The 17,466-nt window shown below is 45.0% G+C and overlaps 1 protein-coding gene across 2 annotated transcripts in view; it reads right to left on the reverse strand.

The window, feature by feature from the left end:
- The window catches only part of rnf213b (ring finger protein 213b), a 44,579-nt gene that overhangs the window by 22,547 nt on the left and 4,566 nt on the right, over positions 1 to 17,466 (reverse strand). For both annotated transcript variants that reach the window (XM_037980962.1, XM_037980963.1), the window contains 33 exons: positions 17,225 to 17,390; positions 17,010 to 17,156; positions 16,319 to 16,414; positions 16,085 to 16,213; positions 15,573 to 15,738; positions 15,200 to 15,367; positions 14,969 to 15,118; positions 13,890 to 14,521; positions 13,426 to 13,585; positions 13,131 to 13,348; positions 12,804 to 12,947; positions 12,584 to 12,736; positions 11,239 to 12,493; positions 10,345 to 10,529; positions 10,111 to 10,263; positions 6,183 to 9,938; positions 5,963 to 6,099; positions 5,511 to 5,609; positions 5,322 to 5,434; positions 5,132 to 5,245; positions 4,694 to 4,746; positions 4,452 to 4,608; positions 4,196 to 4,331; positions 3,328 to 3,516; positions 3,120 to 3,253; positions 2,867 to 3,042; positions 2,298 to 2,504; positions 2,031 to 2,218; positions 1,839 to 1,959; positions 1,533 to 1,633; positions 1,037 to 1,216; positions 537 to 682; positions 365 to 464 (listed from right to left, as the gene is read on the reverse strand). In XM_037980962.1, the coding sequence (XP_037836890.1) occupies positions 365 to 464; positions 537 to 682; positions 1,037 to 1,216; positions 1,533 to 1,633; positions 1,839 to 1,959; positions 2,031 to 2,218; positions 2,298 to 2,504; positions 2,867 to 3,042; positions 3,120 to 3,253; positions 3,328 to 3,516; positions 4,196 to 4,331; positions 4,452 to 4,608; positions 4,694 to 4,746; positions 5,132 to 5,245; positions 5,322 to 5,434; positions 5,511 to 5,609; positions 5,963 to 6,099; positions 6,183 to 9,938; positions 10,111 to 10,263; positions 10,345 to 10,529; positions 11,239 to 12,493; positions 12,584 to 12,736; positions 12,804 to 12,947; positions 13,131 to 13,348; positions 13,426 to 13,585; positions 13,890 to 14,521; positions 14,969 to 15,118; positions 15,200 to 15,367; positions 15,573 to 15,738; positions 16,085 to 16,213; positions 16,319 to 16,414; positions 17,010 to 17,156; positions 17,225 to 17,390 (10,029 nt within the window). The remainder of the gene's footprint in view (positions 1 to 364; positions 465 to 536; positions 683 to 1,036; positions 1,217 to 1,532; positions 1,634 to 1,838; positions 1,960 to 2,030; positions 2,219 to 2,297; positions 2,505 to 2,866; positions 3,043 to 3,119; positions 3,254 to 3,327; positions 3,517 to 4,195; positions 4,332 to 4,451; positions 4,609 to 4,693; positions 4,747 to 5,131; positions 5,246 to 5,321; positions 5,435 to 5,510; positions 5,610 to 5,962; positions 6,100 to 6,182; positions 9,939 to 10,110; positions 10,264 to 10,344; positions 10,530 to 11,238; positions 12,494 to 12,583; positions 12,737 to 12,803; positions 12,948 to 13,130; positions 13,349 to 13,425; positions 13,586 to 13,889; positions 14,522 to 14,968; positions 15,119 to 15,199; positions 15,368 to 15,572; positions 15,739 to 16,084; positions 16,214 to 16,318; positions 16,415 to 17,009; positions 17,157 to 17,224; positions 17,391 to 17,466) is intronic.

The following is a 17,466-nucleotide window of genomic DNA, read 5'->3' on the forward strand; positions in this document are numbered from 1 at the left end:
TTAACTCACACACACTTAACTCACACACACTTAACTCACACACACACTTAACTCACACACACTTAACTCACACACACACTTAACTCACACACACTTAACTCACACACACTTAACTCACACACACTTAACTATCAGACAAAAGACAGGTTCTGTCTCGGTACATTTATCTCCTTCCATTTTTTCCACCCAGTTTCATGACGTCATTGTCTCAAACTTCCTTTCTTAAAACAAATGTTAGTTTTTGAAACATTTGGCCTTTTTGAGACCAGAAGCTGTGATGAGCATCAAAAAGCATCAAACACTGATTCTTCAAACACAGATTTAAGGAAAAGCCAGACTCTCCCGTCGGTCCTATCGCCCCCACCTGTGCTGCAGCAGCAGCTTCGGCAGCACCGATCGGACCACCGGACTGTTGTCCACACACTCCAGGAAGGGGCTGAGCTCTCTGGTGCGGTAAACATCTCCTGCATGAGGAAACATGGCAGGGTGAGCTGTTACCCACACAGCCTGCTTGTTTGTTGAACTCTGTGGCTGACCGTTAGCAGAGACGAGTAAAGAGAAGAGCAGCTCCACCGTGCCGTCCTCAGGCCTCTGCTCCTCCGACAGACAGAACCGGGACACCACCTCCAGGAAGAAGGAGTTACAGCAGCGTCTGATGGCCGCCAGCTGCTCCAGGGCTGCCCTGAACCAGGAGGAACCAGGAGGAACCAGGAGGAACCAGGAGGAACCGTCAGAACCGTCAGAACCGAGGCTAACAGCTCATTAAACATCCTGCAGAATGAGTTCATATTTTCTTTTCTGTTCCTGCAGCTCCATGAACAGATTTCCATGGTTTTCCTTTTCATGCTCCAAGATGTTTAATCATATCTTTTTATATTTCCTATAATGATCAGTGGAAGAAAGGATTCCTCCCTTGTGTCATTTGAAAATATAAGAGCTGCAGAGGTAGTTTTTACAGTATTATTTAAGAAAAATACAAAAATGAGTTCTCGGTTTGCTCCTCTTCAGAGAAAAAAAAATCCTTATTTGAACTCACTTGACGTTTTGAGACACCGTCGGCGTGAAGTCGTTCGGTAACTCTTCCCGACATTTGGGGCAGAACCGTTGGTTCTGCTGGACGCAGCTCTGAAGACACGGCCGGCAGACGACGTGCTGACAGGGCAGAACCGACGGCTCTGTGAACTCCTGCAGGCAAACGGGACACGAAACCCCGAACCTGGAGGAGAAAACATTCATCAGGTTGTTTATTAATGTAATCCTGTTATAGTTTCTCTGTATGTGTTTCTACTTTAATTATTCAGGTATCAGCTCATTCAGGACATCACAGTTATTAAATTATTGAATTATTTAACAATATTTACAGCTTTTTGCTTAATTTAAACAAACATAAAATGCTTCATCTTTAGCTTCAGCCACTGTTTCTCCAGGTTTAGCTTTTTGCTCTGATTGTTTGATTCTTTAACTAAGTTTTCATCACTCAGCATCACACGGTGTTTTTGTCTAAATTTATACAGTTGATTACAGAACCTGACCTCAGGTCTCGGCTGATGCACTCGTCGTGAAAAGAATTGAGGATCCGGATCAGCTGCTGCAGCGTGTTCACACCTCTTACGTCAGGTGACTCCTGCATCAGCTGTCAGAGGAAAAACCAAGAGTTTAAATTCACTCTGTCACAGCTTAACGTTCATGGATTCATCCTGCAGACTTGTAAATTAGTCTGACTGCAGCCACGGACAATATTAAACACAACAAACCCTCTGGTTCCTTTCTGTTAACCCGGTTTAGAGAAATGTTAACTGAGTTAAGGATAAAAACATGCAGGGAACCTCTGGACGTACGTTCAGATGGAGGTTGCAGTGTTTCAGAGCCAGTTCTTTCAATTTTAAGTCACTCTGCCCCACTTTTAAAACAATGTGCTGGATGAAAGACGCAACAACAAGCATCCCGTGCCACAAAGACCTGAGAAGATCAAAGACTTCATTAATAAATCTGAGCCAGGCAGGATTTATAAAACATGTTGTTAGAGCCACCTGATGGAGGCCAGGTGCTGCGAGCAGGCGACGCCACAGAGAGCGCCGTATTTCCGACCGAACGCTCGGTCCAGACACGGCTGCAGGAACTCCACTCTGCTCACAAACGCCTCGCACTCATGGAGGGAGCTCACCGCCAGAAGTTTGGTCTGTTCCACACAGATACCAAGAGCTAAAATGTCCTCCACCTCCATAAAAACAAAAACATTATAATAAGGCTCATGTGACTGATGATGCTTTTAAATTAAGATGTTAATGAACTGTCACCATTTCCTGCGGCTCGCTCCTCTTCGTCCCGCGCTGAAGGACATCAGCAGCTAGCTGGGGCTGCAGGAGAAACATGTGGCCGAGCGTGTCGAGCCTGGCGGCAAAGTGTTTCACCGCCACCATTATCCAAGCAGGAGAAAGAGCAGCAGGGAGTCCCGTGGAGGTCTGCAGCTCAGACACGCAGCCCTGCAGGGCTCGGATGAACACCTGCAGCCGACACAAACCAGCAGATCGTTGCTCAACCTTTAGCTAATTCTCTACATTTACTAGAAATTACTAGAGAACTACAACGCTGACTGACTTCGCTGACATTCTTTGTTTTTTTCTTATAGCAAAATTTAGTAAAACCACAGCTAACAGAAAAAAGGAGCAAAACAGAAGCTAAAAGCTAAAGGTTTAGCTTGTGTTCTGCTTCTTCTTGGTCATTGGTGCTTTTTCACGTTTTTATTTAGCACCTCTGCCTCTCTCAGGTTCTTTGTGAAGTCTAAAAACATCCTGGAGATAACTTCAACTTCTTCTTGTCCATTTTCTTCACGTTTTTAAGATCAAGCAGCTAAAGTCGGACGTACCTTCAGCTCATCTTTTGTTTTAATGTTGAAAGACAACAGCAGGATGTCGTGCAGAAACAGAGAGCCGAACTCGCTCCGTTCGTCCTCTGAGAGCTGTTGGAGGTACGTGCCCAGCCGGCTGCTGCTGAAGGTGCTCACAAACTGCAGAATCCTCTCTGCGCCGCCCTCTTTGGTGACTGCAAACCAACACAAACACATTTTAAACGACAGTAAATCTAAATGTGTCGACGTCTGATTGAGTTTAAACAAAAACCTGGCATGAATTCGGTTTCCTCCCACAGGCTCTCCAGGTTGGTTCTGACGATCCAGCTGAACGGAGCCGAGCACGGCTGTTCTTCACCGTCCAGCCTGAAGTAATGTTGGACCAGAACCTCCCGGTCCGACTCGCTGGGGAACACAGTCACAGAAAACTGAAGCCTGATGTTTTTAACCTCCACAAACGTAAACCAGCCAAGCTGTACCTCGGGTTTCTGGGAGGAGTCAGGTGTAAAATGTGTGGATCTGCCAGGAGGTCCATCCACAGCTGAATCAGACCAGGACTGAGTCTGTCCTCAGACACCAGGTCCAGGTTCGAGTACCTGTCCAGGACCTCCAACATGCTGGCCAAGATGGGCGTCACGGTGGCCTGGAGACACCGCCACAGGGTGTGTCTTCAACACAGAGACGCTCAGGTCAGTTTGAACCCAAAACCAGAAAAAGCAGAGATGGTTTCAAAATAATAACAATAATTACTCATGTGTGAATGAGTCAAACTATTGTTCTCCAGCTTTTTGTACAATTTATTTTTTGTAATCAAACTACTTTTCATTTATACTGTTCAATATATTTAACAATTTAACATTGTTCTCTTTGAAACCTGCTTCAACTTCTGGCTCTGTTTGTCTATTTTTAAGCTACTGTTTTATTTTTCGTTTTTAGCTTTAAGATGGCATTTAGCTTTGTTTCTTTCAGTTTTAACCCCTCTAGTGAACATTTGATTTAATAAAATATATCCATATTTATGTATTTATAACAAATGAAATGAAGCAGACGTGAGAAAAGATTGATGAGTTTACAATCTGAATGAGTTTGAAAGTAAAGAATCACAGCAGCTTTTCTGATTAGAGTATGTTATTATAACTACAGGTGTAACTATAAACTACTTCCGTTTTCAGTTATTCATGAAGTGATCAGCTTTTAAATATGGATGTGACGTGGTTTATCTCATACCTACATTAAAGTTTCTTTTTAAAACCCAGTCCTGAATATTCAGAACTTCATGTAAGTAAGAATTGAAGCTGCTTGATGTGTTTTAAGGAGAATTCCTGCTGCTGTTCAGTCAGATTTTACCTGAGAGTCCCCCCCTCCTGCAGAGCCTGCCGTTTCTTGGCCTCCACGTTCACCCACTCTTTAGGAGATCCCATCATCTCTTCTCTCTCAGCCAGAGTTCCTGCCAGTCGGCTCAACAACGCCGACTGGAAACGAGCTTTAAGAAAACAAAGTTTCATCAGAGAGATGCAGAAACAAAACGAGCAACAAACTCTCTGAGAGCTCTGCAGACACACCCTGATTGTTTCCAGGTGATGAAAGCATGAAATACATTTACCTCCGGTGGGATTTGGATTATTTCCTAGAAGCGTCAGGAGGACGTTCATTCGCTGCATGCCTCTGGATGCCACGTTGTCGGGGTCTCTCAGTAACCCCACAGCTTTTTGAACACAGGACCTCACTAAAGACAAACTGTGCAGGTGTGCTCGCTCAGCCTGAAGGCAAACACACGTCCATGAGTAAAAACAAAACGCTTAAAAAGGCTAAAATTCACTTTGACAATCAGACACATCGACTCACGCTTCTCTTGTCTGAGTTGTTTAACATCACTGCTTCGCTGTCTTCCTGATTTTCTGTTAAAGATGAAGAAAACTGTTTATTTTACAGGAAGTAAACGTCAAACAGGCTACATTTAAGGCCCACATCAAGCAATTAGTAACAGAAAGAATTTGGGCAAAAGTAAGATCCAAAAAAACAAAAAAATGAACATTTAAATACAGCAGAAATTGAAAATTCAGCCAGCAAAGGATAAACACTGTCACTATTATGTAATTTGCTCAGTTGTTTGTATAAATTCAAAGCTCTGTTATATCAATAAATCTGTTATTTAAAGGCTGTAAAAGTTGAATTTTATTTTACTGAACTCGACTCTTCTCCATGCAGGCCTGTGACTTCTGACTGAATTCCCACTTGTGGTTTAAAACAACAATTAAAACCCTGAAGGTGTGAAGGTTCGACCTGGAAGAGCAGGTCTGAGCAGGCTGCTGATGAGAGTCCCACAGAAAGCCGACAGATTCAGACTCATGTCCTCCGAGTCCCTCAGGTCATCGATGTGCACAGAGTGCCAGACGCCTTTATGACAAAACAAAACAGGATATTAATAATATAATGCAGTGAACGAACACAGGAGGTGCACAACATTCCTCACCTCCTTGGAAACCGATGTACTGGGACTGGCTGAGAATCCTCGAAACCTTCATAATAAAAATCACCCAACAGGGCGGCTCCTCCAGCGACGTCATGTAATTCATGGTACAGTATCTTACGGCAGATAAAAACACACCTGTCATGCAAACATCACTTAGAAAGGGTTCAAATGAAGCTGATTAAGGCCTACTTCGCTGATGCGATGAGCTCGTCGCAGCTCTGACATTCCTCCAGGTCCATCTGGATGAACAGAATGTGGAGAGAGTGGCCCACGTTTTGGAGGAAGGTCCTGAGAAAACCAAAGAAATGCTACTGAAAACAGAGGAACCCCCCAAAATACTGCTCAAAACAGAGACAAAAACACATTACATGTTACATGATCGTCCTCTAACTTTATTAAATGCTTCATTATTAAAGTTGATTGCAAATATTTTTAGAAAAGTTTGTACAACTATTTGAAAAACAGAACACAAACAAGAAGAAAGTAATATTCCTTGAAGGAGCATCGCTCCTTGTTTTGCCTGCCAAGGTTTCAAACAAAACTCTGTCAGCACCTGAATAATGTGTTGGTGATAACTCTCAGCTAAAGATAAAAAAGTTGATCATAAAGGACGAATGCTGCATCATCTGCTGAGTTCGTACCGAGTTTTATTGCAGAAGGAAACCTCGGTGTCGAACTGGTGGAGCGACAGCAGGAGGATCCTGTCGGTGTGCAGACCCAGAGCGTGAGCTAAAACCCTCACATCTGATCTGGTTAACAAGCTGGAGAAGGTAGTAACCTGTGCACAAACACAAAACAGGAGTTAGCCTGAGCTGGCTGAGAAGAAGTAATGAAGCAGAAGCTGTGTGTTTGTTGTCTGACCTCCAGAAACTTGCTGGACTCCTGATGTTTGTTCAAACAGTCTCCCAGAAAATCTCTGAGTGAGTGGTGATGCTGCTGCTGGAAGTACAACCTCTGAAGTTTCTCTTTCTCCTTGTTTGATAAATCCGAGTATTTCAGCCTCACCACAGCATCAGGGGTGGCACAGTTTAACAATAAGCCTTTCGCCAGATTAAAGACTTCTTCTTCCTCATTTTCTTTACTTTCTGTGTCCATAATTTCTTCTTTTCCCATCATTTGTTTGTTGACATCATTATTCTCTCTGGATTCATCACTGTTTATTTCCTCTGACTCTTTTTCTTGCTCTGTGTCCATTTTATCAACCGACTGATCGGCCTCCAGCTCAGCAGCCGGTTCTTCTTCTTCTGACTCAGGTGTTTTTGTTTTGTCCTGTTCGTCGCTGTCTCCAGCTTCTTGTGCTCTCCTCTCCAGTGCTTGCAGCAGAGCACTGGCACACGCGTCGCTGTGGAAGCCGATAAAGATGTCAGACAGCTTGAAATCCTCGTTGGCTTCTCCGGAGAACTCCTTTGTCCACTCTCTCAGTCTGTCCAGAACCCTGTGCTGCCAAAGTTCCAGGTCAGTGCTCCGATCCACTATGTGTTTTTCTAACCTGTTGATGAGCGGCACAGGGAAGTGTTCGTAGACCTTCTTCTGGTCTTCCACCACCACCAGCCTGAAGTTTGTATGGACACGACATTTGACCCTGTGGGAGCCCAGACCCAGATCGACATACTGCTGCTTGCTGAGGTAGATGTAGTACTGGTTCAAGGCATCGTACAGGCTCTCATAAAGGTTCTGCATGTTGAGGAGGATGACTGTGCGCCCCGTCTCCATGCACGTTTTCACACGGTTTACGTTACGGCAGATCTGGGCATACTCCTGGTCCTTTGGGAACCCTGAGCCAAAGATGATTTCAGGGGACGAATAGTCTCCTTTGGCAAAGACGTGTTGCTGAAGGATGTGGAGCGCTGCATTGTTGGTGGTCAGTAACAGGAGGTAACGGCTCTCATTGTTGGTGTCATGATCGAGATTCTTTTTCACCATCTGCAGGGTCTTTGGCCTGGGAATTTCTGTCAGATCTTGGAGAACTTCTTGGAAAAATACGACAGGGTCAAAACTCTCCGGCTGTCCACTGAAGTTACGTAAGATGGCCTCCACCAGCTGCTCTCCATCTGGTTCTTGTTGTGTGGACTTGACTTCTGCAAAGAGCATCTTGATGAGGCTGTAATAATCCCTCAGACCAAAGAACTGATTTGTTGAGGTCTCACTGCAGATGTCCAGAAAAGCCTTTGCCAGAGATGGGAGGAGGTGTTTGATTTTCAGCAGAATCTGTTTGGAAGATGAGCAAATTCCTTTTGCAGTTTCCACCAGTTCATCCTCACTTGGGTCCCATCTGGAGACAAAGATCCCTCTGTTCATTTTTGCCGGGTCCAGAGCCCAGTTGGAGATGCCAACAAAGCCGACCTTCATGTGTGGATCTGGTTTGTCGTTGTCAATGCAGCCATCCTCCAAGAGAGGATGAAGGGTCTTCAGTGGCATCTGTGGAGAATCCTCTGCTAGTCCTATCTCATCAAGCACCACCACCGACACATACTCGTCCATGTTTTTGTCCTTCTGGAAGCGAGCACAGTTCCTGAACGTACCTATGATGCCCTCTGGACTTGAGTGAGGACTGCACTGGAAGGAGACCATATGGACCTGTTTGAGATTCCTGAACAGGTCACAGTGAGAGTTCTGGCCCTGCATGGCGTCTGCTACAACAGTTTTAGCAAGAGACTTGGAGCTGCCTGGTTTTCCAACCAGAAAGAGTGGGATCCTGAGTTCTATGCACACCACCATGAGAAACACATTCTCTTTCAGGGCAATGTTTTTGGCAATGGTCTCCCTTGTCTGGATGTTCTGGAGGAAGAGGTCTTGACAGGAAGAAATATCTTCCTGCAGTGTGGCTGCAGAGTTCATTGGGCTTGGAAAGTACCTACAGATTTCCTCCAGGTACTCCTCTTTGGTCACGAGGGATGGGTAATAGCACACTCCAACAGCAAGAATCAAGCACTTCAGGGTCTTGTAATTTCTTTCAAGGCGAGCGTAATTACTTAAAAAGTTTTTGATGTGCTGGTAAAACCAAACAAGCACTTTCATGGACCTCTCCACATCTCTGAGACTTACAAAACTGCATTCATTTTTCCGACTTCTCATGTATTTCTGTGAGGCAGCCAGCACATTTGAGATGATCTTCTCGCAGGCTGTTGGCAAATGATGATCAGCGACTTTCTTCTGGACAATCTGTCTGATGTAAGAAAGCTCAGTGAAGTCATTCAGCTGGCCAAAGTCCCACACCAAAGAGACCATGCTTGGAGGCAAAGGGTGAACTCTGTACACAAGCTGCCTCAACGGGACTTTGCCAAGGCGGTCCTTCGTTTCATCTGCCTTCACTCGGTATCCCAATCCTGCACGTTCCAAACGTTCCACCATTTCAGGGGAGTGCTTCCTGTAAGGATTGCAAGCAGCTATTATTTTCAAGCCGCTGTGTAAGTTCAGAGGTTCTCCTTTAACTGTCTGGTCACACAGGATTTCCTTAATGGCAAAAATGGCCTCTGTGGTGTTGGCTTCATCAAAGAACAAGATGGTGTCTAACTTGTGTCTTTGCTGGTTCATTTGAGCAAGCATCTCAGCCTCCCGCACCTTTCTGTAGACCATTTCTGCTGTGGTCCCACCGTGAACCTTGACAAGAACCATGTTCTCCACTGGTCGTTCCTCCCTCTGCAGAGTACAAAGGAAACGAACCAGTCTGGTTTTGCCACATCCAGTCTCCCCCATGATGACAACTGGAATTCCACACCGGAACCTCATGTGAATGGCCAGCATCTTCATCACGTTGTCAGCAGTGAGCTCGTAAGTTGGGTCTGGATCAAATCCCCTGTCCATAATTCCTTTCCTTGCACCAACAACACAAGAAATCCTTTTGATTTTGTCTGGTCGAGGCAGCTGATCGAAGTCCTCAGTGAGGGAAATCCTTTGCCGCTGCAAACCTTGAAAAAGTTCTTGTGTCATGACCCTCTCTATCAGAACCCTGCCGCTGTGAGGATCAACCGCATTGAGAGCATTCTGCCGTCGACATGTCTGCACATTAAAGCCGAGGAAAGACATCGAGGAGTGGTCTGCGTTAAAGAAGATGTACGGATGGGACTCGTTTTCCCAGCGTTTACGGAGCGTCAGCCGATCGACAAGGTCTCGTTCCAAACTGCTTTCGATGTGCAGCATGGGACTTTGGTCAGATGTGTTCAGAGAGGGGGAGGCAAAATCTCGTGCCATGAGAATCATGAACTTCACAATGAAATCCTTAAACCCAGGAAGCTGGCCAGCAAGAAAGTATGGATCACAGAAAACTGAGTTCTCACAGTCTTTTAGCTGCACATTGAGGAACCAGGAAAAGTTTTTCAGCTCACCCCAAGATGGATCTTCCATACCACAGTACAACAGAAAGTGATGAAGACAATCACTGGGATCCCCAGCTCTGGACCCTTCCTCATAGTTAAAATGATCCAGGTTCTGTTTCTGGTTGTAGAGCTTTAAGTACTGGTAGGGTCTCTGAATCCCCTCGCTGCAAAACTCCTGTTCATCCATGAGTGGATCAAAGCTCTTCTTTGTTGAGAGCTGCCGATTACTTAACAGCTGCTTCACCTCTCTGGGAGGTTTACAATCAATGGTGGGCAGAATGTCAAGAAGTCCAAGTTTTATCTGACGGAGCAAAATAAAGACATTAAATAAAGAGGGACATTTATGCAAAAATAAACTAAAAACACTTCATTTCAAATCTTAAAGTCTTAAAAGAATTATTCACAAAAAGGTAAGGCACTGAAGCCAGATCCAATACTATCTAAAAGAGTCATGCTATTAAATATATTTCTACCTCATTTGGCCTGTTTTGAAGGGATGTGTTTGTTTTCAGGACTTCCACGGTTATCAAATGAGCTTCGTTCCTCCTCCACAGTTTGCCATGGCTGTCGCTCAAACAGCCCAGAACCAAGAGACAGAAGAGGAGCTCCTCCAGACCCGAGCGAACCTGAAGGGAAGAACAAGGCTGATCCTTATGGACGGATGGACAGAACAAGCTGTCTGCGAGTACGAACGCTTGGATACTTACTCCAGCCGCGTCAACGTGAAGAAGAACTGGGTCCTGCTCTCTCAAAGGGGACAGGTTCTCTGACAGACTCTTGATCAGAGAGTCCATGTCAACACATGGTTCAATCAGTCGGATCCTGATGTGTTTTGCTCTTGGAGATTTCTGCTGGAACTTCTCAAACAAACGATCCACATAAAGGGATTTCCCTGTAATTTGGAAACACTGACGTCAGGATAACTGCTTTAAAGATAAAATGTTGCTTCTAACATACAAAGTTCCCAACAGCCAAGCTCCATCTTAAATTAAAGATCTTATTGTTCCATATTTTCCTAACTGAGCACTTTGATTTCAGGCTGCAGGTTTCCTTGTGGTTCCTAGAGGTTCTAACAGCAGAACAGGAGGCAGATCTTTCAGTTCTCAGGCTCCTCTCTGAGGCTGACACCCTGAATAATTTTAAGATTAGACTTAAGACTTTCCATTTTGATAAATCCTATAGCTAGGGTTGGCCTAGGTTTCCTGAGCTGTCCTTTAGTTATGCTTCTATAGGATTAGACAGCTGGAGGACACATGTCCACCCTCTACTGCTGTCCTTATTCTCCCCACTTTCCATGTTTGTACAAATAATTACTACTTGCCATAGAAACCACACTTGGACCAATCCTTCTGTTTCTTTCCTCTCAATCTCTGGCTGGTCGAGGAAGATGGCCGCTCATCCTGAATCTCTTGGCTTCGTTGGATGGATAACTTTTATTAATCAGTATTTTATAATATACTATATGTGCATTAATGGTATTAAAAGTGGAATAAATTGACTTTAATTAGGTTCCAAAAGATGTTGTTTAATTTCTAAAATGTACAAATCAAAGCTTTAGCATTAAAAATACAAACCCAAGCCTTGAAAAGAATTGTCCTTACCGACTGCAGGGCGTGCAGACGACACCATCCAGACTGACAGCTGATCCGGGGAAACCAGAGCGACTGAGTTCTGCGACGAGGTATTCAGGGTGAAGTGGTGATGCAGATATTTTCTGGCACTCCCTTCGGTTAAACTCACACCAGCCGGGACTTTGTTGTTGCTAAAGTAGGACGGCACACATCTGTGCTGGTGCACAATGGGACTGACTATCACCAAACGGTAACGTGGGCTCGCACTTCGCTCCAGACCCTCATAGAGCTCCACTAACGCTTCGCTGACATCATACCCCAGCAGCCCGGGATTAACCAGAGAATAGATCTTCTGGCAGTTTGGTCTGGAACCTTGGCAGAGAGCGCGGCGAAGGAAGATCTCCACCTCTTCTTTGGTGGTTTCTTCTCTGCACACCAGAACCTCGTCAGAAGAAGGCAGAGGCTGCTCCGGACTCTCCGTGTAGAAGGACAGAGTCGTGGTGAAAACCTCAGTCAGTGAACAAACCACGAGGTTCGGTTTTCCCTCCTGGAGGACTGATGGCATGTTTCTGATCATGTGGAGCTGACTGATTTCAGAGAGGCACCAGAGGAAGTGGGCCAGAGTCTGGATGTCCAGGGACTCGCTGAGGTACTGAGACATGTCCCTCTTAAACAGCATCCAGAGATCTTCAAGACTCTCTTCTTCCTCATCAGAAGAGAACTCCATCAAGTCATGATCTGTGTTCCCCACTGTGTGCCTCGGCTTAGCTGACGTTACGTCCATAGACGTTTCATAAAACTCATCTTCTTCACCAGATTCAACACTTCCTCCTTTGTCCTCCTCTGACGTTAGGCTCACTGCATTAGTGTAAGCAGCTCGAACATCAGTGAGCGTGCACTGAGGCCTTATGGGGGACAGTAAGTGCCACAGCTGTTGTGGAGCAGAAGCCTGCCGCTGACACACTTTGTGTATCCAGTGACACAAGAACACCAGCTGCTCGGAGGTGTAGTGGTTCAGCAGGCTGAAGCTGGAGCGCATCTCGCCAACAAAGGAGCACCACTCTTTCTGGCAGGAGAACATCGACTGACCAAGTTCGTGTAGTTTCTCCGTCACCTCACCTTGGTACAACATCTGTTTGTCCCTCAAAGACGAGAAGGTGACGCTGATGCACGGCTGCTGCAGCGGGCTGCAGCGGACCTCAGCAGACCACTTCCTGAACAGCATGTTTCCAGACATTTGCATCTGAAGGAGGACGGCCCCCACTCTCTGAACTCCTTCAAAAACCTAAAATGTAATAAAATAGAAAAAAACAGCTCTGTATCTGATTTTTATGTTCTTTCTTCAGAGGTCAGGACCTCATTGAGTGCCTCTGACCTCGGTGAATCTGTTGACTTGTTCTCTGCCGTGTTCCCCTTTGGAAGACATGAGCATGAGCTTGTTCTGAAGCTCCAGCAGATCTTCAAGCTTGTATCTCTTCTCCTCTCTGCCTCTCTCCACTGTCACCTGTACCATGTTCTGAAGGCATCTCTGAAAGCAAGCAGAACCAGTTAGGAACCATCTTAAATCAACCTGTACGTTGGTAACGAACACTGACCGTCTCCGTGTTTTCGTCAGACCAGCCGATGTGATAAACTCCATTAGCGTTGATGGAGGAGGCCAGTGAGAGCGAGGACTGCTCCACCGAGCCGTGAGTCTCCTTCAGCGCTTTCAGCCAGCTCAGTAATCGAGTCGACTCTCTCTGGAAGACAATCCGACAGCACAGGTGCCGGTGAGGAGGGGCAGAGACTGCATTTTGTTTCTTTCACAATCTAATTCCAGTCAACAGGACCTTCTGGTAATCTTGATTAATAGTTCTTTGCTATGTTTTCCTGCAGTAACTCTTTGCACAGAACAGTGACAGGGAGAAGAAGAGGATTCGTACCAGTTTGTCAGGGAGCTTCTCGTCTCTGTTTTGGGCGTCCCACACCTGCTGAGCACATTTCATGAAGTCGCTGAAGCCCGCCTGAGGGGAGAGGGAGTAGAGCAGAGGAGCGTAGCCCATCACAGAATCGTGGAAGCAGGCCACCTGGTCGATCTCCGTGTCGTTCTCGCCGGCAGATATTGAAGCGAGGTCGACATAAACCTTCACATCGCTCATCGCTGTTAACAGGGCGGAAAACTGAGCTGATGGGGACCTTCTACAACATCATTTACATTCAAAGATGCTGGAATCCTACTTTTTAGGTTGTCTTTGACCCAGCTGATCAGAGTGTGGCACTTCAGAAACTCTTCCAGACATGCGGTGTGCTGCCTGGTGACGGTGGAGAGCTGCTGACCGGCGTGAAACAGGTCGTCAGTCAGAGACGCCAGGGCGCTCTGCCTGAAGGACTCTCCATCCTGTCAGAAAGTCAGACATACAATGATCCCACTGGAAAAACACACTCCTGTAACTCAATTTAAATCAGGACCTGTTTGGAACTGGCCTTATATAAATAAACTGACTTGAACTCAATATAACATTTTTTATTGCTGCATAAATTATGTTATTTCACAAAGTTTATCTTCAGTAAAAATAAAGGAATCAAACTTTATCAAGTAGGTTTGGTCAAGCTTTTCTGTTCCAAGTCCCTAAAAAAACAAACTTAATTAGGATTTTAATGACAGAAAGAGAAAACCCACTGATGTCAGAAGGTTATATTACCAGTTGGCTGAGGGTGTCAATAGCAGAGAAGTTTCCAGAAAGCTCCATCTTCTCAGCGATGCTCAGCACTGCTCTGGCTGCAGCCGCTGCCTCGTGGAGCTGTCGGTACTTCTGGATCTGAGCCAGCCTCAGCTCCACCCAGTTCTCCTCAGGGGTAAACTCCCCGGCTGCAGAAATGACCTCCAACATGAGGTTCAGCTCCTTCCTCAGCAGCTTCCCGTCACCCTGATCACCAGACTCCACCAACACCCGATCGAGCTTCCTGAATGTGATGTTTGCCTCGGCGATGCTGATGCCAAGGTGGAGGAACTCCTGCAGCAGAGGGTTCCAGATGTTCTCGCAGATCTGTGTGAGGCTCACCTGAACAGGAGGTGGGGCGGGAAGCCTCATTGATGCTAAGGATGCAGCCCGTTTGACCCATGAGGACAGAATCAGGTCGCTGTGATGCAGTTTGTGCATCTCACAGGACATTTTTAGGACATTTATGCTGGTTTTATACCAGATGACCTGTGGAGGACCAGCCTTCTGCAGCTTCCCTTCTGCATTAAAGGACTGAAGAAGAACCAGTCTGTTCAGGCTGACAGCACGGAGGTCTGCAGTGTGCTGCTCCTCGAGAGCCGACATCTCAGGAACTGTTGAACCATGAAAACAGGACACAAATCATTTAAACTAGAGAAACGTGCAGTGTGAATGCTGAAGAGGATGAAACAACTAAAAACAAAACAGAACAAGCTAAAACCTAAAAGGATGATAGGCTAAAAGTAGCTAAATGCCAGCTAAAGGTGATTTATTATCATTTGGAGTATGTGTTGTCTGAACGTGTCAAATTAGAGCTGATTTTAGCTGTTTTTGTGTTGGCTAGGTTCAGTTAGCTGTAGCAGCCATCTTGAATCTGGTTGCCTCCAAAGTTTAATTAGTTGTAGATGTTCATCCAGAGGTTTTATTAAAATCCATCCAGTGGTTCAGGAGAAAAATGCAAACACAAGCACAAACATTATCGCCCACACTCTGCCTTCTGGCAGCAGGCGATAATAACGAGGATGATAATTGAGCTCTTCATCGTTTCTTGATCCACCCACCTGTGATGCTCTCTGTAACCTTTGCCATCATCTTCATCAGCGCACCGATTTCCTGTCTGCGGAGCGTGAAAGTCTTCAGATCTGTCTCCCTCTGAGCCAAAACCACCTCTGCATCAACAGGAACGACGGCTGACGTCGTGCTCTTCTTGTCTGTGGAAGAAATCAGGCAGCTGTTAAAGCAGAGTTTCTGTTCGGGTTTTATTAAAGTTACTGACAGCAGGAGGTTCATACACTGCTGGAAGAGTCTCTTAAACTGCTCTGGATGCTTCAGGCAGATCTGTAGGTGGTCAAGAGACACGTGTCCTTCAAGCAGAGACACAAATAGAGATTTAACAGCCTCCACGCCGCTGTTGACCACCTGTCCTGCAGTGTCGTCCACCTGGATGGACCTCCAGTCACCTTAGACAAAAAAACAAGGCCAAAACAAAACTTTCATGATGCTGAAAAAATTACAAAACTTAAAGAAATATCCTTTTCTGCAGAAAACAGTGTGAAAGCTAAAACTGACCTGAACATTTTGACATACGAGTGGTTAAATAAACATTAGTGTAAATCAGCATTCACTCATTAATGGTGGATGTAAATGCATGAATAAAAGACCAACAGCTGGAGAGCAGGAAGTTCAAGGCGGACTGTGGATCCAGCAGCTGGACCACCATGTTGTCTCCAAACCGAGCTGCAGACTCAACCATGACGGCCGACGTGAAAACAAGCGGCAGACGTTTCACCTTCGAGCTAAGCGTCCGCATCAGGTCTCCTTCCTGTCCTCTCTACAAACACAGAGACAGGATGGAACAAGCTTTTATTCCTCTTATATTATTATTTTATGCTTTCAGTAAAGATGTGAGCAACTGAAGAGCGTTTGTGGCACAAAGTTCAAATCAGAGGATCTTTTATTGCCTCGAACAATAAAAGATGACGAGTCTGTAATGTTAACAACATCCAGACGTGTTTGTGAAGTTAGGAGATCTTTCAGACTTTTATTTATAATAATTTAAAAGCTGATGAGGTAAGTTTGATGCATTTTAAATGGAGATTTCAGGTGAGTACGTGGAATATTTTAGGGTTGAACAAACAGATGCTGTGAAGAGCTTTACAGTCTAATAATTTTAATACCTGGCAGGTGGTCTTGATGGCCGAATTAAACGCTTCATCGAAGCAGGTTTGAACGTCATCGTCACTTTTCCTTACAGCTGCCGAGGAAGACTCCAGGGAACAGACCAACACTTTATCTTCATCACTTGTCTGCAAGGAGAAAAGATCTGATTACTCAAAGGAATCAGTGCTGTGTGGGTCTGAACCTGGAGGAACTCAAAAGAAGGAGTGATCCATTAAAAGCCCCTGACTGACCTGAGATATCCTCTTCTTCAGGTCCTTCTTCAGACCTGCCTTCCAGCGCGAGGAAATCTCTCCAGAAGAATCAACCTTCAGCAGCGAATCCCACAGCTGAGAAGTTAACAGAGACATGATTGTGTGAGGGAATAAAAACTACTTTAACTGGATGATTAATTTATATTTTCAGCAAGAAAAAAGGTAATTTTATTAGTGTTTATTTGTAGAAACTGTTTGCACTTTTGCAGAAGAACACAGAAACAATATCACTTCTTTTGTTCCTAAATTTAAATTCATAAATTGTACGTAAAACTGAACACCAGAAGGCTACACTTTGGTTTTTTTTTTTTTTTTTCAGAAAAACAAAAACCACAAACTTTTACCGAAGTCAAACAGTAAGATACTAAAGTTATCTTTTCACAGGATTCAGGACGGTCTGAAATGTTTTAAAAAGCATTATAATCACCTCCAGCTGGCCACGAAGGAGACTGCTAATTTAAAAATGTTAGTTAAAAGAAGCCAAACATGAGCCAGAAGCTACAAGTAGCTAAATGCTACCTAAAAGCTAATAGTGGTAAAATGCTAACTAAAGGCATCAAAAGCTGAAAGTAACAAAACTCAAGGTAAAAGTAGTAAAAGCTTGTCGTATCGTCTTGTATTTCATATTTTTTTATTAATAATATTATAATAAACCTGGTCTGCTGCAAACCTCGATTTCCTTCGGGTAGCTGAGCGTTTTCGCTGTCATCAGAGGTTTCTGCAGCAGCTCATCTCTCCAGTCGCTGATCTTCTGCTGCACAGCAAACACCTCCTCCAGGACCTTCAGCTTTAAGGTCTCAGTCTCATCTTCCTTGGACTAAAACAAACAGTTAATCAAACCTGATGGCATCTGGGTGCTAAAGACACAAAGACAAAGGTCATCACCTCTCTTCTAAGCCTAACTTGCATCATTTCTGCCAGTTTCAGCAGCAGCTGGTAGGCCAGGACCACCGTTTGGTACCAGGGGACGATTCGAGCGATCCTGCAGATGCTCCTCACCACGCTGATGCTGCTCAGGAACGCCGGCTGGATGTTTCCCGACTCAATCATTCTGAAAGTTACACAAAGACATAAAACTGAACAACAGCACAGATTCAGAGTTCACTGATTATAGTTCTGATTATTTT

This window comes from Kryptolebias marmoratus, linkage group LG17, assembly GCF_001649575.2.
Source record: "Kryptolebias marmoratus isolate JLee-2015 linkage group LG17, ASM164957v2, whole genome shotgun sequence".
NCBI lineage: Eukaryota > Metazoa > Chordata > Actinopteri > Cyprinodontiformes > Rivulidae > Kryptolebias > Kryptolebias marmoratus.